General features: G+C 35.3%; 1 protein-coding gene across 9 annotated transcripts in view; it reads left to right on the top strand.

Annotated features, from left to right (window-relative positions):
* PIGN (phosphatidylinositol glycan anchor biosynthesis class N) overlaps window positions 1-24,869 on the top strand; it is a 107,266-nt gene that overhangs the window by 59,412 nt on the left and 22,985 nt on the right. For 7 of the 9 annotated variants that reach the window (XM_073790793.1, XM_019937175.3, XM_019937169.3 and 4 more), the window contains 8 exons: window positions 2,171-2,279; window positions 8,224-8,326; window positions 12,155-12,257; window positions 14,189-14,275; window positions 17,122-17,177; window positions 17,473-17,548; window positions 19,465-19,538; window positions 23,351-23,393. In XM_073790793.1, the coding sequence (XP_073646894.1) occupies window positions 2,171-2,279; window positions 8,224-8,326; window positions 12,155-12,257; window positions 14,189-14,275; window positions 17,122-17,177; window positions 17,473-17,548; window positions 19,465-19,538; window positions 23,351-23,393 (651 nt within the window). The other 2 variants (XM_073790790.1, XM_019937174.3) reach the window with 2 other exon arrangements.

Raw genomic sequence — 24,869 nt, 5'->3', positions numbered from 1 at the left:
AAGATATTATATGGAAATATGTTCTCTAAAAGGTATGAAATAGCAAAAAGGTCAGCAGAGGCCCCCCCCCCCCAAAACGCCTAGATAGCAGAGATTAAGGAGATATAAGAAGTATTGTCCAAAGAGTTGAACTGAAAAAGACTTCCTCTGGTCTGAGATTCTGTGGTGTCCTAGTTTGGGTCAGGAAAAAAGTAAGCTCTTTGAAGTGAAAGCAGCCGCTTAGTATGTTTACAAGAAAATTAGTCAGTTTAAGACTTCAGATGACATACTAGGAGAAAATAAACATCACCTTGGTTGGTGGTTTTGGAGTGGTGAAAAGAACTTTGAACTTGACATTTCAAAATTGAGTCAATTCCCAGTTATGCTTTGTACTAGATGTGTGATTTTCAGTAATAGAACTTGTCTGTTTGTTTTTAATCTGTAAAGATAATATCCAGTAGGGTTGTAAGAGATTATATGATGTCATATTCTGTAAAATGATAGCTTTTTTGTAGATAAGAGTGGAAACCACTTTTTTTTCCCTTTTCAACAATAAACAATAAACCACATCTAGAACACTGAGAAAAAATCTTATTTAAGTCTCCTCAAAAACTTTACTCAGAACAAAGCTGGGATAATAGTATTTCCAAGAACACTCAAAAATTAAAATATACAACACTTAAAAGATGTTAACTCGTTCTCGGAGAACAACAGAGAACATATAAAAAGAGAAGTATTTTTGTCAAAGATCCTATCAAGCTATTGAAGAGCATCTTTTTTTTTTTTTTTTTTTTTTTTTTTTTTTTTGCGGTACGCGGGCCTCTCACTGTTGTGGCCTCTCCCGTTGCGGAGCACAGGCTCCGGAAGCGCAGGCTCAGCGGCCATGGCTCACGGGCCTAGCCACTCCGCGGCATGTGGGATCTTCCCGGACCGGGGCACGAACCCGTGTCCCTTGCATCGGCAGGTGGACTCTCAACCACTGCGCCACCAGGGAAGCCCTACTGAAGTGTATCTTTTCATTTTAAATGGTATACCGACTGATTTTACACTAAACCATAGTAGCTTTGAAAAAATTCACCTGTAATACTGAATACTTTGACGAAGTGAGTGTTTCTGAACCTTACTCTGTAGGAGCAAAGAATACCATGTTAAAATTCTTATGGCCTTTGTGAGAAATACCCCTAAGTATAAAGTAATTCCTTCTTACCTTAACCTATTAATTTGCATTCATTCCTCTATTGTGTACCATATATATATTTTTATGATTCTAAGATTTGTCTTCTCACATTTTAATGTATCTAAAATGAGAATGTGTCTTACATTTGAAAGGATCCTAGAATTGTGTCATAGATTTATTGACAGCAATTCTTCCTTCTTCATTCACTGAAAATATGAGTAAATTAAATGTATCTCTAGGATTTGGTGATCAGGTTGCTAATCTGATCTTTAAGAGAGTTTACTTTGTTCATAGCCATAATTTAGTTCATTTCTTAAACTGGCTATTAATCCGCTAATTCAGGGGTCGGCAAACATTTTTCTGACATGCTAGATTGTACATATTTTAGGCTTGTGGGGCATATGGAGTCTGTTGTCACTTTTCAGCTTACCATTGTAGGGCAAAGAGAGCTGTAGACAACATGTGAGTGAATGAGAGTGACCACGTTCCAATAAAATAATGTTTCTAAAAGCAATAGTTTACCAACTCTACACTAGTTTGTCTATATTCCCTAAAGAATATTGTACTCCTTGTATTCCCAGTACCAGTGAAAACTCAGGCCACAGATATGTATTGAATGAATAAATAGATATGACTGTTAGTGAGGGCCAGAGGTGGAAGACACTCAGCCATATATGCCAAGCTATATACATTTCACTCTCTGCACTTCCAGGATTTAAGAAAACTTCAAGATTAATAACAAATATTTCTAAGTAAAAACAGTGTGATAATGTATGCCAAAATACTCCTGAAAGTGTAAAACACCTCATTCATGCTTGTGAAGGAGGGCTTTTGCTTAGTACAAGAATTCTGACTGTTGGTCTTAGCCACAAGAAGGTGAGCTGGTCCAATTTCAATAACATTTTGGCCAGATTCCAGTTGTTCAAGCACTTTTCTAAGTATTCTTTCTAATATATAAATTAGTCACTCACCACCTTCTCTTTTATTTACGTCTTCTGTGTTTGTTGTTTTCAGATGCTAAGCACGGTGCTTTCCATTTGTGTTGTGTATGGCACTCATAATAGTCTACTCAAGAAACAAGGACTGCCTCTTATTAATCAGGTTGTTAGCTGGATAATATTAGGTAAGAGGTCAATCAAATCAAATGAGATAACTTTCCATCAAGTTACATCTTAAAATTATCCACTTACATCTGTATCATTGCTGTTGAAACAAATAATTTTGTTATGGGAAAATAATAATAACAAGCTATTATTTCTGTCTCTTGTTGGAAGTTGACAAAGAAAATTAGAACTTTTGTGAGCATTCATGTGTTATTAAGAATTACTTGATAGAATATTTATGACTTGATAATGAAGCTGTATATTTATTCGCACCTGATAGAAAGTGCTTCCAGAAGAGAAGAGGGTTTTGTGAAGAGATTCCTTTGCTGAAATTTCATGTCAATTCATAAATTCTCAGTTCTTACACAGGCACTAGGAAGCAGTTCAATTTTATCTGTATTTCCCTTGCTGAAAATAACATTGATTAGTCACCTCCCAACACATTACACATTTTATAAAGCTGATTATACATTTTTTTTTTTTTTTTTTTTTGGTATGCGGGCCTCTCACTGTTGTGGCCTCTCCCGTTGCGGAGCACAGGCTCCAGACGCACAGTCTCAGCGGCCATGGCTCACGGGCCCAGCCGCTCCACAGCATGTGGGATCTTCCCGGACCGGGGCACGAACCCGTGTCCCCTGAATCGGCAGGCGGACTCTCAACCACTGCGCCACCAGGGAAGCCCCTGATTATACATTTTAAAATGTATTCCTCTATAGTTCTTTTAAGAATGTGCGTGTGGAGCAAACATGTCATTTAAGGACTTAGGCTTTTCCTTCCAACTGGAAAACAGGAGCAAACTTTAAGTCCATGTTTTTCATTAAAAAAAGGAAAAAGTGGGCTTCCCTGGTGGTGCAGTGGTTGAGAATCTGCCTGCCAATGCAGGGGACACGGGTTCGAGCCCTGGTCTGGGAAGATCCCACATGCCACGGAGCAACTAGGCCTGTGAGCCACAACTACTGAGCCTGTGCGTCTGGAGCTTGTGCTCCACAACAAGAGAGGCCACGACAGTGAGAGGCCCGCGCACTGCGATGAAGAGTGGCCGCCGCTTGCCACAACTAGAGAAAGCCCTTGCACAGAAACGAAGACCCAACACAGCCAAAATTAAATAGATTAATTAATTAATTAATTAATTAATTTAAAAGAAAAAAGAAGTAAAGCGAACCAAGTAAAATTCACTTAAAAAAAGTTTGTAATGCCTATGAATGATATGATGTGCAATTTAACACTTATTTATTTATAAATGATTTTTGTTCATTATTAAAAAAAGATCTTTGGATGGAACTTTATCTTAAAAAGACGATTAAGGGATAGGAGTATTTGTCCTTGGATTGCTCTTAAAATCCAAGCAGAGGCTTAAAACTACAGCAGGAAACAGACATGCATCTCCTAAAGTTTTGATTTGCTCATTTTCTAAACACCTTGGTCATTGTATAAGTGGAAGTTACTCTTGGACAATAACTGTTCTTGTATATATAACTTTATTTTCACTGTGTAAACTTCATTTCATTATGGGCATTATGTAGGCCTTCCCTTTTAAATTATCTTGATTACTAAAGTTACTATTTACATTCATTCTGCATGACAATAGCAGCGACTGCTCTTTCATTTAAAAAATAAATGTGTTTAGTTTGTACTATGTTCTGGCACTATTCTGTTCTCTGAGAATAATAAATATGGAACAAATCCCTGCCCTCCTGGAGCTTATATTCTGCAGGGCTGGGTGGTGGGGCTAGTAATCTAGCGGGGTATCTATATGTAATTGTCTCTCATATGACATGTTCTCAAATCCACAGAAAAATCAAAAATTATGAATGGCAACGATGACATTAAAGGGAAGTCTTTTTATTTTCCTGCATAACTCCAAAAATATGTGGTGTATATAACACACACCAGCATATAAACAATATATCACCTAGGGATAAACCACATGACAGAGAAGCAAAGAAAACAGAATTTGTGTTCATATTATTATATCTCATTTTTAAACATCTAAAACATCTAAAAAGGTGAAAAAAAGAGAAATTTCCCAGAATTACAGAAAGTCATCCTCTACTTCATGTTCTTGTCCATCTGTGATTATGAGTATGTATGTATAAAATTTTTTAAACATCATATTCAATATTTTTATCTATTCTACCATCCTTATATTAATTTTTCAGTTGACTTAATAATATCCTTTATGGTATTTTCCCTTTGTTTGTCTTTTATGACATTGACATTTTTGAAGAATATAGCCAATTAACTCTGGGAAAACTTACATTTTACCCATGAGTTACGCTGAGACATTCTAACCAAGAACAAGGGATGTTCTTTCACTTGTTCAAGTCTACCTCTGTGCCTTTAAAAGCAGTCTTCATAGTTTTCTTCATATAGGCTGGGAATATTTCTTGTTAAATATATTCCTAAGTATTTTATCTTTTTTGTTGCTATTATAAATGAGCTTTTCTCATTCATTGTATCTTCTAATTTTTTTTTGAGTATAAGATGCTATTGATTTTTGCATGTTAATTTTATATCCTACTTCTTTACTGAATTTTCCTTTCTTGAGTTAGGTTTATCATTGACTCTCTAGGTAGAATTTTCCAAGTATACCATCATGTAATTTACAAATACAGATATGTATTTCCCCCTTCCTGTTCTTATTCCTCTCTTTTCTTTCATTTACTCGCATTGGCTAATACCTACAGAACAATATTAAACAGTAGAGATAGTGAACCTCCTTGATTTTTTTCCTGATCTTAGTGGGAGTGTCTCTGGAGTCCCCCCATTTAAGACAAATGCTGGCTTTAGGACTGAGGTATATATATTTATCATGTTAAAGAAAGTACATGCTCTCCTGTTTTATTTAGGGTTTTTATTAAGAATGGATGTTGAATTTTGTCAAAGACATTTTCAACATCTATGGAGATAATAATATGTTTTTTTTCCCTAGACCTGTTAATATGGTGAATAATACTAATAGATTTCCAGTATTGAGCCATTCTTGCATTTCTGATATAAACTCCTAAGACACATTTGATTATAATGTATTATTTTCTCAATGTAGCGTTGGAGTTCATTTGCTACTATTTTTCCATCAGTATTCATAAATGATATTGTTCTTTAATTTTCTTTGGTGTTCTAAATTTATCAGGCTTAGTTATCAATGTTATATTTGCTACATAAAAAGAATTGTTTCTCTTTAATTTCTATACTCTGAAACAATTTATGTAGCACTGGGACTATCTGTTCTGTAAAGTCCTGAAAGAATTCCCCTGTGAAACTATCTGAATTTAGTCCTTTTTTGTTGGGTAGTCCCCTGATAACTTTGTATTTCTCTATGAAATTGGTCTGTTTAAGCTTTTTATCTCTACTGCAGTTAGTTTGGAAAGCTATATTTGCTTAAGGAATTTTCTGTTTCTTCTAGATTTTCAAATTTATTCATATAGAGGGATGCAAAGTAATCTCTTATGATTTTTAAAAATTCCTTCTGTATCATTAGTCATTTCCCTCATAATTTATTTTGTATATTTGCACTTTCTTCCTTTTCTTTGATTAACTTAGCTAGTGGTTTGTCCTTTTTGTTTATTTTCTCAAAGAACATGGATTTTGATTTACTAATTTGATCTACTGTTCTTCTGTTCAATACCTCATTAATTTTTGCTTTATCTTTAATTTCTAGTTTTATTACATTGTGTCTGAGAGTATTTTTTGTATTATTTTTACCTTATAGGACCTACTGATATTTTCCTTGTGCACTAGTGTATATGATTAACATTAGCATCCCATAGGTTTTAGTATGTTGTGTTTCCATTTTCATTTGTTGAAATATCTTTTTATTTCCCTTTTAATTTCTTTTTTGATCCATTAGTTGTTCAGGAGTATGTTGTTTAATTTCCACATATTTGTAGATTTTTCAGCTTTCTCTTGTTGTGATTTCTAGTTTTATACCATTATAGTCAGTAAAGATACTTGAAATGATTTCAGTCTTATTAAATTTGCTAAGACTTGTTTTGTGATCTATTATATGATCTATCCTGGAGAATGTTCCATGCACAGAATGTGTTCTGCTGCTACTAGTTGGAATGTTATATAAATTTTTGTTAGATCCATTTGGTCTAATGTATGGTTCAAGTCTAATGTTTCCTTGTTGATTTTCTCTCTGGATGATCTATCCCTTTCTGAAAGTGTAATATTGAAGTCTCCTATTATTATTGTATTCTTGTCTATTTCTCTCTTCAGATCTATTAGTATTTGCTTAATATATTTAGGGGCTCTGATGTTGGGTGCATATATATTTACAGTTGTTATATCTACCTGATCAGTTGACCCCTTTATCATTATGTAATGACCTTATTTGTCTGTTGTTACCATTTTTTGGCTGAAAGTCTATTTTGTTTGATATAGCTATAGCTACCCTTCACTTTCTTTTGGTTTCTACTTATATAGAATATCTTTTCCATTCCTTCACTTTGAGCCTATGTGTGTCCTTAAATCTGAAGTGAGTCTCTTATAGGCTGGACATATATTTTAAACAAGACTTTTCCTCCTTGGGATTAGGAAAGCATCGGTACTAGAGGATGCCTACCATATGGTGCAAGGCATGAAATAGTTGACTCATAGGTAGGTCAGCAGTATCTCCAGAGGTATCTTCCAGGCACTAATTCACTATAGTCTAGCTCCAGTGAACATTTTTTGCTAATGTGCTGGGATCCCTAAATGGGTTATATGTTATGCAACTGGTTCTAACTTATGTCACTCAGGATGGGGACTCTTATTTCCCTTTTAGCATCTTATCAATCCTTTACACAAAAGTCAAACAAATACAGAAAATACAGGTTGGTAAAACAGGTCTCATTTGAACTGGCTTTTTAAATAAATATTAAAATACTATTTCTTTCTGTTAAAATATATACCAGATGATGATAACGTTACTGGAACTACACATCTGAAAAAAAATCAGAAACAATTCCTTTAAGATTACTATAAATATAACTTACATAATCTTAAATCTTGCAGTGACTGAACTTTGAATGAGATTGTCTTTACATTTAACTTATTAGTAGGTATTGACTAGTAGTAATAATAGCACCTAGCAGTTATTAAGCACTTACTCTATCTCAGGCACTATGCTCAAGGAGCATTTTATAGGTGAAATTGTATTTAAACCTCACAACAACTTTATTCATTTCTACTTAACAGATGGAAATACTGCTTAGACAGATTAACAAACTTGCCTCATGGTTAAAGAGTTATAAGTAATTCAGCAAGGATGCCCTCCCAAATTATCTGTCTTCATACTTTAGAGCATTTCATTCCACACATATTGCCATCCTAGCCAGAAGGATTAGGAAATTATGCACATTTTCTTTCCAAAATAAAGATTGGGGAGTTTATGTTTTGCTACCCCCCAATTTATTTGCTCTTCTCCCACTGAAGTAGTTGCTTTCTAATATTGAGAAGAAAGATTACTTCACTTGTTTGGATTACTCTTATTACAACTGTCATGTGTGGTGAAGTCCTTGTCTCCTGTCTCTAATTTTCTAACTGGCACACTACAACTCTCAATGCATACTTTGCAGTGGGAAAACTTGGAGGAGGGAGTGTTTAGGAAAAATCAATTTCTGGGGAGTAAGTTGTGTTTGAACTAAATGTTTAATTAGGAGAAAAGTTGCTGAATCTTGAATAATTTTTTTATTATTTACATTAGAAAATGACAAATTATTTAAGAGTTATTACACTGAGCAAGGCTGAATATAAATTGGGAAAATCTGAAAAAAATTGTGGTTAAAATGGTGAAATGTAATTTTAATTAAAAATGTGAAGTTTCAAATTTCTTACAAAAATGAGTAGAGCAAATGTGGCTTCATTTTAAATATCACACAAATAATAAATGCTATAAATGATAATAGAGTATTCAGTGCTTTAAACTCAACATACCCTGTGTCGCTTGTACTAACACTACCCACATGTGTTTTATTGCAGCCTCTTCCTTCGTCATGCCTCTACTGAGTCCTCTGATTCTCTTTGATCGGCTGTTTAGCATTCTTGTTTCCTCAATGTCGACCTACCTACTTCTAAGCACAGGGTATAAACTGTTTTTAAATTTTAATTTTTAGTAGCAAGTTTTAAATGACATATTGACATTTCTCTGAGTATTTAACCTCTGGAAATGAAAAATACGTGAATCTTGAGGAATAAATTATTTTTCCTCTGTAAAAACTGTATGTGACTTGATCTGTAATCTTCAGTTTTCTTTTTCTTATCATTTTCACAGTATTGCCTGTAGTCTTTGTGTTTCTGTTTATTTCCTGAAGTTGCTTAAATATTGCTTGCCTACAGTGTTAGAGAGTTCTGATAGATTGTGGAGGAATTTTAAGTCTCAAACAATGACTTATAAGAATTTTAGTCTTTGTTGCATTCCTTTCATGCACTTTAAATTATGTTTTGATTTGTTCATTCTTCTTTGAGTATAATATTTTATTTTTACTCCTACATATGTCATAGTCCAGATATTCCTTTTGATTCAGAAACCTTTTAGAATATTTTCCCAAAAGGTAAACTGTTAAAAAGTTAAACATTTTCATTGAAGATTAGAATTTTCTTGTAAAACAAAACCAAAAAAGAACAGCTTGATTTGGGTTGGATTCTGAAGCATTCTCTAGAAATCAGTGAGAACGATGACATACTCTCCCATCTACTTTGAAGAAAAGAGTTCTTCACTTGCTTTTGAATTTTATTTCATCTTTACTTAAATCTTCATGAGGGTGAGAAATATGCACTTTATAATAAACACTGAATAGAGCAGACAAATCGAATAACCACCACTTAGACAGTTTCAAAATTTGGTCCAAATATAGGATCTTTATCCCAATTAGAATAAACCTAGGGATTTACATTGTGCACATTTAAGCACATTTAAGTTAAGAAATCTAAAAAGTGAAAAATCACGCCTAAAATCAGAATAATAAGTATGACCTTATTAACGAATGTATTAAGAAATATATTACCCAACATCAGAAAGTATATTTACCTTTGCAAAAGAAATTAGACAGAGGTAGCCTGAAAAAGCAGTCTAATAATTTCAGTTAGTACATTTTTCAGTGTCAAATCAGTTTTGCAAAACATAGTCCACCTGTTATCATTCCACGTCACTATTTTTGGATGACCTGGAGGGTTCTCCATGTAAATAAGTGAATAGTCAGAATTATAGGATATTTAAAAGAAATGCAGTTTCATTACTTTACAGAAGTACAATAATAGCAATCCTACTTCTAACAATGCACCCTTGATTAAATGAATAAAGAAGATTTATTTTTAGTCAGCATTTAATTATTTTTATGCAGATGGAAGCTATTATAATACTTGAAAATAGTTCTCTTTAGTTGGTTATAAACATTTTCCTCCAAAATTTTGATTATATTATCCCTTTGCTTAACAAAGTATAATACAACCTAAATGTCTTTTCAGCCCTGTTCAATTTGCACAGAGACCAAACTAGCAGATCCTAATTTAGAAAGGTTTTATTATGTACACTCTGAGCCCATGATGACATTTTATTGGTATTTCAGTTTATTAATTCAGATATACAGACTTTATATGAGATACTGGTTCTCTAAAGAAATAAAGTCCCATAAGAAGATTGTCTTTATCAGATTTATTCATCTACATTTTACAAAAATTTTATTTTATAGTTTTTGAAAAGAAGTAAATCTGTAGCACTATTTGTAGAACTATGGAATTTATGTTTTTACATATTAGGAAAGAATAATTTCATATATAAGTGCAAATATTTTAAAAATCATGGGGTTTTTTCTTTGTTTTTTGCTCAGAGAGTACACTTTCTTGATTCAATTAGCCAAGTTTTTTTTCACATTTCTAGTGTCCTGAACACTAGACAGACATACAGTTAGAACAATTAGTGTACCCCAGGTGTATAATAGAGTTGTAAGCTGCTATAAAATATGTACTCTATTTTACAATGTTAGGCAATTACAAAATGCAACAATTAAGTTATCATAATTTAAGTTGTGAATTATGTGATATAAAGAATGACTAGAGACAGGGTTTCGGTAAGGGAGCTGAACTGGTGCCATCAAGGACTCATGTGGAAATTGAACTAAATTTTCAAGAATGGCTAGGATACAGGCATTCTAATTCTTTCTTTTTCAATTTTTTTTAATCATTGTAAACATAGTATAATCACATTTTGAAGAGTAGGAATAAGGAAGAAAAATCATCTATTAACCCTACCCCTCCTATTGATGTTCTGACATATTTCCTTCCAGTCTTAGCTCTGTATTTATCTTTTTAACACAGTATTAATCATAGTCCATGTACTATTTTATATCTTTATTTTCTACTTTGCTGTATCTTATTTTTAATGTTTTTAAATTTTTATTTTATTTTTGTTTATTTATAGTTGTGTTGGGTCTTTGCTGCTGCATGTGGACTTTCTCTAGTTGTATTGAACGGGGACTACTCTTCGTTGCGGTGCTCGGGCTTCTCATTGCGGTGGCTTTTCTTGTTGCAGACAGGCTCTAGGGGCATGGGCTTCAGTAGTTGTGGCATGCAGGCTTAGCTGCTCCCTGCATGTGGGATCTTCCCAAACCAGGGATCGAACCCGTGTCCCCTGCATTGGCAGGCAGATTCTTAACCAATGCGTCACCAGGGAAGTCCCTCTACTTTATTTTAGAAGCATTTTCCTAGTTGGCTTATAGGCTTCCTAACCATCATTTTTTTTTTTTTTTTTTTTCCTGCGGTACATGGGCCTCCCACTGTTGTGGCCTCTCCTGTTGCCAAGCACAGGCTCCGGACGCACAGGCTCAGCGGCCATGGCTCACGGGCCCAGCTGCCCCGCGGCATGTGGGATCTTCCCGGACCAGGGCACGAACCCGTGTCCCCTGCTTCGGCAGGTGGACTCTCAACCACTGTGCCACCAGGGAAGCCCCGAAACACTTATCTTAAACTAGAGCAGAAAAGGGTTAGGAAAAGCATCTGTCACTGCATTCTCTCGTGAACGTTTCTCCTTTGTCCACATTTTAATGTCCACATTGTACGCCAGCCTAAAGATGTACCATACATTATTTAACTAAACTCCCCTGTGGATATTAAGCTGTTTTCTTGTTTTTCTCTTCTGTAAACAATATTGTAACAAACATCTTCAGATGGGAATCATAGTGTATATGTCTGATTATTTTCTCAGGGTGAATTCCTAGAAGTGACATTATTAGATTATACTATATGAATATTTTTTAGATTCTTGATGCATAGTATTAGATTGCCTTCCAGGAAGTGTTTATTCCTAAGTAGAGAGTATGAGAGTTCCTTTTTCATTATACTCTTGTTGACATTTTTTTAATATGGGTAAATATTATGTGACTATGGCATCTGTTTTATAATTTCTGTATCAGTTATCAATATGGTCAGACATTTTTATGGATTTATTGGCTCTTTTTTTGCTTTTTGAGAGGTTTATATTCCCGTATTGCACCCAGTTTTTAAAAAATTTGGGATGTTTGTCTTGCTCTTCTTCTCTGTATATTAATCATTTTAACTCAGGAATTGTCTTTTTACCTTTGTCTTATGCTTTCTTTCTTTTTTGTATATTTCTGTCATTTACCTCATGAATGAATTTTAAATATCTCTACTATTTTAAACATGTAATGATCTCAAGATCTGATAAATTTCAAAAGATGGTGTTAGAGTTGATATTTAAATTTACTTTCCTTTCCTATTTTCTTCTTCTGGAAAGCCTAAAAAATTTAAATTTTGTGATGTTGTAACTTAGAAGTATTATCAAGATTGTTTTAATTTTGAGAAAGACCTATTAGTATTATAAATTTGCATTTTTATTTGTTTAATGTTTTTTTCTTTTCTACCCTCCCACTTCCACCTCACACCCCCCACCCCTTAGGTATGAAGCTCTCTTCCCATTAGTGTTGTCATGTTTGATGTTTGTCTGGATACACATGGAACAAGAAACCCTGCCACAATCTGTTGTTTTCTGTAAACAGAAGGTAGCTTGTCAAAATCATTCTTGCATTTATTTAAGAATATTAGAATATTCTCTATCCTATAAGGAGGTTGCAATGTTATTTCATCAAAAATTCTACTTAAAAATTTACAGTACTTAAGGCATTAATAATTAAGTTAATAATTAAGTCAAACAGTTTGTAAGGAAATTTTCACTTACAACAAAAGAAAAGCATGATTTTATTGTTTCATAGGCATTATATGGGTTGGGCTTTTCTTAGAGATTATTTGAGAATCTCTGATGCAAAAAAACATTAATATAGGTGAAAGAATACTGGAGAAAGAATGTTCTTTATCTTGCTTGCCTTTGTTTTCACATCTAATTTTTCTTTCCTTCAGTTTATTTTCGTTGGAATAATATTTATGTTGTCACACTTCAGCTTATGAATTTGATCATAAAGTGACATTTGTGTTCCAGTGTTATTTTTCTCTTTCTAGTCATTCTAATCCAAAATGCTTATTCTGTCACCTTAGTGATCATGGCCTCAGTCCAAATCTTAGACTGTTTATTCAACATAATATACTTTGAATTGGCTAAAAGCCAACCAGATATTAAGGACACCTTTATCATGCTGAGCTAGAGAGTTAATTGATGTCTCTTGCCTTTATTTCAGAACTGAAGATAATTATAAGAAATTGGTTATAAAATATTTACAATTTTACTGAGGTCAGATAAAAGAAATATTGCAGGAAAATACCTTCATAATTGATCCATTGATTCATCCTTAACTGGTTCTAGTTGAGTTCACAAAGAGTACTTGATGTTTTAGAATAAACAATTTCAATAAAGAAGAAACTTTATTGAAGTATATTGAGTAATTACTGGTTTCTAACTTTCAGTCCTGGAATATTAAAACAATACATGAAAAGAAGTTTTGATCAGATTCAAGTAAATGGTCAGACTGTCCTTAGTATTAAATATTCAAAATTTTAATAATTAAATATTATTAAATTAAAAATGAGGTTTATTGTGTTATTTTTTAAATTCTTTTTTTTTTTTTTTTTTTTGTGGTACATGGGCCTCTCACTGTTGTGGCCTCTCCCGTGGGCCTCTCACTGTTGTGGCCTCTCCCGTTGCGGAGCACAGGCTCCGGATGCGCAGGCTCAACGGCCATGGCTCACGGGCCCAGCCGCTCCGCGGCATGTGGGATCTTCCCAGACCGGGGCACGAACCCGTGTCCCCTGCATCGGCAGGCGGACCCTCAACCACTGCGCCACCAGGGAAGCCCTAAATTCTATATTTTAACTGAAAGGAGATATGTCTTTTTCTAGAAAAGAGGATTAAAGCATCCCAAGAACTTAACAGAAAATTACATGGGAAGTGGGAGATAGGGAAATTCTCCCTTTAAACTTATCCATGAGTTTTTCTTTTGTGGAAAAAGGGGGATTAAGCAAGAGTGCATCCATCATGTTGGAATTGAGAGGTTTTTATTTTACCAGGACAGAAATATATTGTTTTTTTATAGAGAGAAAATAATTTCTCTGGAAATGAGTTAACAGAAGAACAAAAAAACAGAAAAATATTTAATTTATCATGCTTTTTAATATCATACCATACTTGAGTTTGAGAAGATCGGGACACTGAGAAATCAGATGTCAGAAAAGGGAAAAATTATATAGGGATTTAAAAGTGAAGCATTTATACAGGATAATAAAAAGCCCAATTCTCACTTTCATTACACATATGGCAGTACTACAACTCAGTTCCCTATATTATTAACAGTATATTTTACCTTTCGGCAGATGTTATTAAGGTGAAATTAAGCTATAGGAAAAGACTTATTTGTTTTTGTTTGTTTTCTTGTCAGTACAAGTTATCTTTCTAGCTATTGTAACTTTGACAGTAAGTTTGCTTTTGAGGGTAGAAGTAAGCAAACTGTTACTGTGCGTTTATAAATTTCTTCTTATTTCACAGGTCTCCAGTATCCAATTCACCTATAATACTGATATAACCCAGTTTCGAGACCTCTATCTGGATGACATCCGTAGGGCCTTTTTCCTTGTATCCTTTTTATGGACTTCTGTTTTAAGGCACTGCAACCTCCCATTTAATGGAGTAAGAAGTGGGAGGGGTTTCTGCCTGTCATTTGGTAGTGGTATTACCTTGGAGGCCATTTAACCGCCCTCTCAACCATAATTTTCTCATATAGTTTACACTTCAAAAAATTTCTGAAACTATAGAAAAGCATAAAGAATGATATAACAAACAAATGTATATATGTGTATTCCTGCCATCCAAGATATCAACAACTAATATTTTGTCACATATGTCACACATTTTAAAAAATTAAAATATTACAGCTAAAGACAGTCTCCTTTCAACTTCCAACTCCAAACTAATTTCCCTCATCCAGAAGACACCACTATTATGAGTTAGGTTTGTATCTTTTTATGTGTATTTTATACTATACTCATGTTATATAACATCTGTCCCACAAGGTTTTTGGATCACATCAGAGGCAATATTGTGTGAAAGTTATTTGTATTAGAATTTTGTAAGACAGTGTGACAGAATAAAGTCTCATTTTGGGAAGGCTGGCTGACTGGGTTGAAAAAACTCATAGGGAGATATTTCCTTTGAACTTACCGTGGTGGAGTCTGGACCTTATAGGTCCAGAAAATAAATGTTCTTATTCTCTCCTCTACCTCTTGCCTTCACTCTCAATTTTGCTTTCTGTCTTTGCAGATTCCTTCCACTCAGCCTATACTAATAAAACACTTCTTCCTTTGAACCCTGCATCTCCCTAAATTATAATTTCGTCTTGTCCTCTGTGTCTACTACCAAGCTCCTTGCTGCTACCATTTCCTCCCCATTTATGTACTATATCCTCAAGCCTTGACCAGTGCCTGGCACACAGTACTTCTTCAATATTTGTCAAATGTCTCTGCTGAAGTTGTCCTCTCGTGGTCTGCAGGGCCTTCCTGATTGCACAGTCTAATCTGTTCAGTTTTACTTGACCACTCTTACAACATTCAACTCAATTGACTTTTCTCTTTCTTTTCCCTTGACATCCAGAACATGATCCAGGTTCTCTTCTCAGCTGTTTACACCATCTCTATTCTCCTTCATGGAAACTTACTCTTCCTTTGCTCTTGAACCATGTATGTTTTTCTCCAAGCTCTATCATTAACCTTCTCCTCTAATTGTGCCTGGGTAATGTCATCCTCTCCTATAGCTTTGACTGACACCTCTGTACAAACAACTCTAAGATCTACTTCTCCAGCCCTGACCTCTCTGACCTTAAGAGTCAAATGTCCAACATCCTGCTGGGCATCACCAGATATACATCCACACTGACTAATGACTGCCCACCCCTCTCCAAAATCACTCTCTGCCAGGTTTCATCTCATTTAATGGCATCGCCATGCTCCCAGCTACCCAGGGCATCAAACTTGTCATATTTAACAACTCCCTGTCCAGTTTTAAAGTTCCATGGTCTCCCCTCCTTCTCCATTTCCACTCTAACCACACTGGTTCAGACTTTCCTTGTCCCCAACATAGATTACTGAGATAGCTTCCTAACTGAATTTCCTGCCTCTAATTATTTGTATCCCTGATCCAAATATCTCACTGTTATTGGTATTTCTTATTTATATTACTCACCTAAAATTCTTGCCAGCTCTTCATTGTCTCCACAATAAAGTTCAAGGTTTTTTATTAATATGCCACCCATCTACATTTCTTGCTTCATCTTTCACTGTACCCTTCAATAAACGCTCAGCTTCTATCACACCTGTTTACTGTTTCTTGACTACACCATTTTATTTATTTTTTTCTTTTGTCTGCACTGGGTGGCATGTGGGATCTTAGTTCCCTGACCAGGGATTGAACCCCGCACCCCCTGCGTTGGAAGCATGGAGTCTTAACCACTGGATCGCTAGGGAAGTCCTTGACTACATCATTTATTTCCCACTGTTTACCTTTAAATTCATCTTATATACTTCTACATATCATCATAATCTTAGTCACCATATGAGCACTTTAAACTATTTTATTTATATTTATATTCTTAGTGCCTAGCTCTGCCTCTGACATGTACTAGATGATAAATCTTGCTTGGTTAGTTGACTGGTTGAATGCATGGAACAATTAATATATTTAAGGCTCAAGTTACCAACGCAAATGCCGCTTTTTCACTGAAATTTGCCTTGATTCATACTTCCTTTTTAGTGTGTCTGTACCATTTTTGTGTATGTGTTTATGATAATAAAGTAACTAACATTTATCGAGCCCTTTCAGTGGGCCAGGCACTATTTTAAATACTTTACTAGCAGTAAGTTCTTAGACCCCAATATAATTAATACCTACTTTTTATTACTGCACTATTACAAATGTAAGTTTAAGAAATGTCAAAAAGATGTTTACTCTTTCTCATTCTCTATTGAATTATTTTAAAACATGATATCTTATTTCTTCCTAAGCCTTTCAAAGAACCTGGCACGTCTCACATGTAGTGGGCACACAGCGAGCATGTATGAAATGAAATCGTCGTATTTCAGCTGAAAATGTCTATCGCTTTTTTTTTTAATCATTAGCAGCCAACTACAAATAGCAGTAATCCAACTGTTTATGTTAGAGGCAAGGAAAATAGTAACCTTCCCAAGGTTACTAGTGACAAGGATGACCTCCCATGCCTCATTGTTCTTAGTACATTGCTTGTTCAGTCTGGTTCTTTCCAAATGCATTCACAAGGAGATACAATGGAACACTCATTTACAACAATTTATGATCAAATGTACAAGTAGAAAAGCAAATTACCCTCATGGTAGAATAGGTATATCTTTTCTCAATGAAAAAGAACTTTTATGCATTCTGACTTGTTTTGGCATTTCCTTAACTCTATTTAGGTTTTCTTCTTAATGACGGCCTTTTTTGGAACTGGGAATATAGCTTCTATTAACAGGTAATTTAAAATAAAAACAGCATATGTATAACCAGAAAATAATACAAATAGGGATTTTGTTCTGTACCTTGCTTTTTACACTGAAGGATGTATTTTGAAAATTGGTATGTATGGGCACATACAAGTCTATCTCATTCGTTTTACTGATTTTATAATAGTTCTTGAGACAATGTATACTTGTGCTTTAGTAAGAGTAGGTTTCAGAAAATTAGGTTAAACATGCTTTTTAGAAGAACGTTCTTTTAAAGTTACAATGTGAATTCTAAACTCCGTTTTCTTTTTGTTGATTCCTTAGCTTTGATCTTGCCTCTGTCTATTGCTTTCTGACCGTGTTTAGTCCTTACATGATGGGAGCCCTGATGATGTGGAAGGTTGGTTTTCTTATTTTCTTAAGATATTGATTTATAAGATTATGAACTCATTGTGACAATTAAGATTATGTAACATGTGACATTAAGATTATAAAGTGACAGAGTTAAGTCGCATGGAAAGAAGATACCTTCTCAGACACTGTTGAATGAGAAGTCGGACACTTTAGCTTTTACTTCAAAATATAATCTTTTTACTTTACTCCTAAGCCCATTTAACTTCAAAGAAGTAGAGAGGCTGTTAGTCCCAGGAAGTCCTATCAAAGGTGATTAAAGCCTGTGGGGAGTGAAGGGTGGATCAAAACTGCCTTGCTCCTCAAGATCAAAGGCTCCCCGAACTGATGTTCCCCACCCCCAAGACTGCCAACGTGTTATCATTTTTTCTCATAATCCCTGTACTTAGAACTGATTTATTCATTCAATAAATATGTCATTGAAGGCTTATGAGCACCGGCTAGGTACTGAGGGTTCTAAGATAATGACAAATTATCAGCTTTCCAAGGGTTCAGACTCTCCAATAGAATGTAATTCATGCTCTTTCCCTTTTTCTCTAGGATCATTAAGCTTGTCTTATTCCCTCTACCATAGTGCCTGGCACATTTTATGTACTTCGTATATATTTGTTTAAATAAAAGAACTAATATCTGCCTAAAATCTGATTGCCTTCTATTCAGATCACATAAGTAATAATTGTTAAAGTATGTGTTTATTAACGGATTAATATCCTTTTTTTTGTTACTGCACTAATACAAATGTAATTTTAAGAAATGTTAAAAAAGATGTTCAGGGACTTCCCTGGTGGTCCAGTGGCTGGGACTCCACACTCCCAATGCAGGGGGCTCTGGGTTCGATCCCTGGTCGGAGAGCTAGATCCCACATGCTGCAACTAAGAGTTCGCATGCTGCAGCTAAGACCTGGCACAGCCAAATAAATACATAAATAAAAATATTAAATAAAAAAAAAAGATGTTCATTTTCTCATGTCCCATTCTCTACTGAATTCTTTTGAAATGTGTATTAACAGTTTCCTTAATCTTTATTTACATTTTTCTTAAAGGTAGTTGTTCTTTTCTCAGTCTGTTAAAGATCATGGGCCTTTAATTAAAAACAAGCAAAAAAAAAGAAAGAAAAATAGAAGTTTAAACTAAATGCTAGACTTATAATCTCTAGCTTAATTCAGTAAGCTTTACTGACCTAATATATTTGGTCACTTTCTTTGACTGATGTGGCTGGAAGTGAAAATTCTCCTGGACCTCTGTTTCAGTCATGTAGCCTTCACTACACGTAGCCTTCGCTTGAACAAGAGTCTTATGCAGTTTTGAACATCATTTCTTTTCCATATTTTCTCCCTCCCCTCTTTGTTTAAACATTGTGTGTGTGTATTTTTTTTTTTAATTGGTCACTGGAAAGCAGTATCTCAAAATATTAACAGTGTTACACCTGGATTATAGATTTTTCAACCAGTGTAAATTTTATTATACCTTTCTCCATTTTTTTTACAGAGTATGAATTTTATAATCAGAAATAAATTAGTATTAAAATAAAACAACAGCAAGCAATGGTAAAACAGCTAAATCATGTTAATAGAGTTGTAGTATCAAATAACCAGATGAGTTCAGGGATCTGTGAATCAAATCATCAGGCTCCATAGTTTATTTGATTTGGGTCATTAATTATTATACTGAGTTAAATAGAACAAAAATTTGGAATAGGCTTTATTTGAAATATTTGTTATCTTTTATACTACAAATGCTGTTGATGTGGATTTTTAAATCTGTTTTCATCACCATTCTATATGTCATTGGTATCACGGTTTTATTTCAGCATTGGCTTTTCACTAATACAGACAAACTGAGAAATTGAAATATTTCTTCAAATGCTACAGCTACCCATGGCATCATTTGTTGTTCTTTTAAACAGATTTTAATCCCCTTTGCTCTTGTGATGTGTGCTTTTGAAGCTGTTCAGTTAACTACCCAGTTATCATCAAAAAGGTAAGATGAATGTTTAAGAAACATTGAATTTGTTAGTTTTTAGGAAATGAGAGTTAACACTTGAGGGTATTTTGTGTGATTGCTATTAAGACACAGTAACATAGATTTATTATAAAAATGAGAAAAAAATGTTTCACCCTTTTAGTCAGAATTCAGTTGTCATGAGAGGAAATTAGTTGATTAGAGCCTGTAGCAGAATAATATGCTTTCTCAACAATAAAATGTTATTAGAATATTATTCAAGCTAGAGAGGAGCCCCCCTAGAAAACTATAAAATATAAACGTTAAATTCTTGTAGTTAATCACTTGTTTATTGTAGATATAACTGTGCCTACAAACTCCAAGGAATATCATTCTGTTTTCTTTTGGATTATTTCTTAAGTGTGTATTAGACAAATGTGTTAACATTATATCATTTTACATGGCTTGAAATTAACTTCTAGATGTCAATAATTTACATAGTTTCTTAGTCTTGATTTCTACACTTTTGGCAAATGGAATGGGAAGTATCCTTTCTGAGTTTCTAGGAATTTCTGGAGCAGTCAGTGTTAAGCAATCAAGAAGCTGTCAACTCAACTATTTGCTTTTTGGACGCAATGAAATTGTGTCATCAGCACAGGACTGATCAGCCTCTCTGAAAGACACGAGATAAATGTGTAGCTTCTTAGCAGTTTCGTTATTCTTGAATCAAACTGGAATATTCAATGCTGAAAGAAATAACTAATATTAGCATAAATTTGCATGTTCTTCTTGATGAATTTAAGCTAGAACCAAGTGTAGCGTATTATTATGTATTTGCCATAATAATAATAATAAAAAGGTTTTCTTGCACTATTTAAAAATAGTGGAAATCTCATTTCTAGACTAATTTAGTATATTTTTGCAGGATATTTACATGAATTTAACATTAAAAGCATTTATACCTTGTCAATACCACATAGAAGATACTTAGATGCAATTAAAAAAAAAAAACTAGTAAGTGACATGTACTTTCTCACATCTCTGTTAACAGATGCAAGTTTTTAGAAGGGCTTTTAATTAAAGTTTAAGAAGACCTGGGGATATGTGGGATGAGAGGTAGAAGGCTCATCAAAATGTGTGTGTAGGGCTTCCCTGGTGGCGCAGAGGTTGAGAGTCCGCCTGCCGATGCAGAGGACACGGGTTCGTGCCCCGGTCCGGGAGGATCCCACATGCCGCGGAGTGACTGGGCCCGTGAACGATGGCCGCTGAGCCTGCGCGTCCGGAGCCTGTGCTCCACAATGGGAGAGGCCACAACAGTGAGAGGCCCACATACCACAAAAAAAAAAAAAAAGTGTGTGTATATGTGTGCGTGTATTTGTGTGTGTGTGTGTGTGTGTGTGTGTGTGTGTGTGTGTGTGTGTAGTAATTTTAACCTGAGACTAGTACGATGAAAAACTAAATACAAAGGGAGAGTTTTAGTTTTGTTCGTTTGGTATTTAGTTTGTTTAGTATTTAGTTTTTCTACAACGAAAAACTAAATACAAAGGGAGAGAACTGAGGCAAAGATGACAAAGTTGTGGCTTTATAAATGTCTTCTCTTTTGACCTTTAAACCTTTACAAGTCACTGACATTCCCCCCTAATATAACACTGACCCCTCAAACTTAACATGTCGTACATTGAACCCAGCAATTCCCTTTCTTCCTGTTGAACTCTGCTCATCCTGTTTTCTTTTTCTAATCTGTTGCACAAACCCAAATCCATCCATCCCTCATTGCCAAATCCACTCGCTACATGTCACTGTTATCGTCTCTTCTTTCTATTCACATTTTCAGTCACCTCCACGAACCCACTATCATCAGTCATCTTCAGGGGCCTCTTAGCTGATCTCCCTGCTTTTACTCCTGTCCTCCTACAGTTATTATCCATACAACAGACAGAGGAGCCTTTAAAACCTTCCAATGGCTTCTTGTCACAACTAGGAAAAATTCTAAAGTCCTAATTATGGCCTAAATGGCCCCATGTGATCTGGCCCCTGCATATCTATCTCTCCAACCTTATTTCCCACAACTCTTGTGCTAGCACACTCTGCTTAAAGCTGACCCTCTTGCTGTTCTTCAAATACACCATGCACGTTTTCACTTCATGCCCTTTGTACGTTCCACACTCTCTCTACCTGCAGTGCTCTTTACTCATATAGTTTCATGGTTCACTCTGTTCACACAGGTCTCTACTTAAATGTCTTCTCCTCATAGAGGTCTCCCCCATCAATTGACTTTTCTTCCTGACATTTAACACCACCTGACATTTTATTGTTATTACAAACATTCTATTTATTATTTGTCTCCCTGAGTAGATGGTAGGCTCTGTTCACCAATGTTTTACCAGCAACAAGAACAGTGGCTGGCATACAATAGAAACTGAAAACCTATGTGCTAAATTAGTGGTAGAAGTTATCAGCACAAAATAAAACTGGAAATGGCTACTACTACACATTGTGACATTTCTTTTATACACAAGACTGACTTAAGAACGTCCCCCTTTTGGTTCCATAGAGCACTAAAATTTGACCCAGGAAAAATTAGACTTGGTAGAAACAACAACAAATAACACTGTAAAAAGGTAAAACCACCCAGAGTAAAATCTATAACTGACAAAATAATGATGAAGAAGCAAAAAATTAAAAATAGTGACATCACCAAATGCTGCGGAGGATGCAAAGAAATTGCTCTCAGACATTGCTGGTGGGAATGTAAAATAGTACAACTACTCTGAAAAGAGTTATCCAGTTTCACATGAAACTGCGCAAACAACATAATCCAGTAACTGCACTCGGCTCTTTTTCCTAGAGAAATGAAAACTTGTGTTTGCACAAAAACTGTACACAAATGTTTATAGCAGCTTATTTGTAATAGCCATAAACTGGAAACTACCCTGATGTCCTTTGGTGCTTGAATGGTTAAACAAACTGTGGTATAATGGCAATAAAAAGGAGCAAACTATTGATACACACAGAACCTTAGATGAATCTCAAGAGAATTGTGCTGAGTGAAAAAGGCAATCCCAAAATGTTATAAGTGAGTCAAATGATTCCACTTGTACAACACTCCAGAAATAACAAAATTATAGAAACAGAGAACAGATTAGTGGTTTCCAGGGACTGGGGATTAGACAGAGAGTAAGCAAGAGGAGGATAGATGTAGCTATAAAAGAGTATCATGAGGGATCCTTGTGATGATGGAAACATTCTGTATCTTGATAGAATCAATGTCAGTATCCTGGTTGTGATATTGTGCTATAGTTTTGTAAGATGTTACCAGTGGGGGAAACTGGGCAGAGGGTACATGGGTTCCCTCTATATCATTTCTTGCAGTTGCATGTGAATCCATAATTATCTAAAATAAAAACTTTAATTTAAAAAATCATAATTCATGTCCCTTTCTTTTTAAAATTTTATTTATTTATTTTCTTACACAGCAGGTTCTTATTAGTCATCAATTTTATACACATCAGTGTATACATGTCAATCCCAATCTCCCAGTTCATCACACCACCCCCACCCCGCCGCTGCTGTCCCCCCTTCGTGTCCATACGTTTGTTCTCTATCATGTCCCTTTCATACCATTGAAATAAATATTCAAAGTGTTAAATAACATTTTTGAAGTCTAGCCCATCACTGTGGGACAGTAGTCCATGATAATGTGAAAAGAGCCTTTGTCAAATGTAGTATTTTCAGAAGCAGAAATACTAATAACAGAATGTTAGATTATTTGATTATTTTCATTTTGATTTTAATGTGCTTTTAAAATGTGTCTGCAGTATTACATGTGTTTTTTCTTTATTTTTTTCCAGTCTTTTTCTCATGGTTATCAACATATCAGACATCATGGCTTTGGTAAGGCATTACTGGATATTGAATATAAATAAGATTGACAAGCTAAACAATGAGTTGATTTTTTTATATATATATATATATAAATTATTTTATTTATGTGCGTTTGGCTGCATTGGGTCTTCGCTGCTGTGCGCAGGCTTTCTCTAGTTGCAGTGAGCGGGGGCTACTCTTTGTTGCAGTGCGCGGGCTTCTCATTGCGGTGGCTTCTTTTGTTGTGGAGCACGGGCTCTAGGTGTGCGAGCTTCAGTAGTTGTGGCACGCAGGCTCAGTAGTTGTGACTTGCGGGCTCTAGAGCTCAGGCTCAGTAGTTGTGGCGCACGGGCTTAGTTGCTCTGTGGCATGTGGGATCTTCCTGGACCAGGGCTCGAACCCGTGTCCCCTGCATTGGCAGGCAGATTCTCAACCACTGTGCCACCAGGGAAGTCCCCCAATGAGTTGATTTAATCAAGTGAAATATGAATGCATTTCTGTACGTGAACTCTTTACATACTGAGTTATAAGTGCTGACATAATTTACACATAAATTACTTTCTTCTTATATGACCTATAATGTGGTAAGAGTGCTGTTCTTAGAGTGTCAGAAATCTCCTAACTTGATTTATTAGAATCTGTCACTTTATACACAGTCTTCAGTGATACATTGTATTTGAAATGAAACTTCCATAGGAAGTTAACAGAAAAAGCTAACTTTAGGTTTAGGTAATATACCATTTTCCTACTTGAAATGCTGATTTTTAACCATTTTGTCAGATTGAAAAAGAAAGGAAAAAAGAGGGGAGGAGGAAGGGAAGGAAGGAAAGAGGGAACAGAGTGGGATGATGTTATCAAGATGCTAGCTCTAATAATGAGTTCTAGTGCGGAACAGGTAGGTGGGCCTCTAGCATGTAATGTATTAACAAAAAGAACCCATTTTACACCTGCACGTTCAGGAGGGTTCCCCAAACTACCCTAAGGTTTGATAATTCACTAGATGGACTCACAGAATTCACTGAAGACTGTTATATCCACAAGTGTGGCTTATTATAGGGAAAGGAGACAGATTAAAATCAGCCAAGGGAAGAAACGCAGAGGGCAGAGTCCAGAAGGGTTCCAGATGTGGAGGTCTGGCCATACTCTCCCCGTGAAGCTGGGACAGCCGTGCTCTACCGGGAGCGATGTGTGACAGTGCACGTGGAGTACTGCCAGCCAGGCTCACCAGAACCTCGATGTCCAGGCTTTTTATTGGAGCCCAATCGGATATTGTTCCTGTGGCCAACCTTTAATCTCAGTCCTTCTAGAGGTAGAACTGATAACACACGGCCCAAAGCCCTGAACATAAATCACATTATTAAACTGTCCAGTGGCTGAGGTCCCCCAGGCAAAACACTCCTATCAGGCAGGACCTAGTAATCGCCTCCTAGTAGCTGAAGGTAAAGGCCAGACCTCTCTTTAGATAGGGTTAATTCTTCACTACACATCTTATGCTGGAAGTGCTGA

Source organism: Tursiops truncatus, chromosome 13 (assembly GCF_011762595.2).
Source record: "Tursiops truncatus isolate mTurTru1 chromosome 13, mTurTru1.mat.Y, whole genome shotgun sequence".
In the NCBI taxonomy this organism is placed as follows: Eukaryota; Metazoa; Chordata; class Mammalia; order Artiodactyla; family Delphinidae; genus Tursiops; species Tursiops truncatus.
Note: the sequence above shows the minus strand (reverse complement) of the source record. Positions and strands in the feature narration are given on the sequence as shown.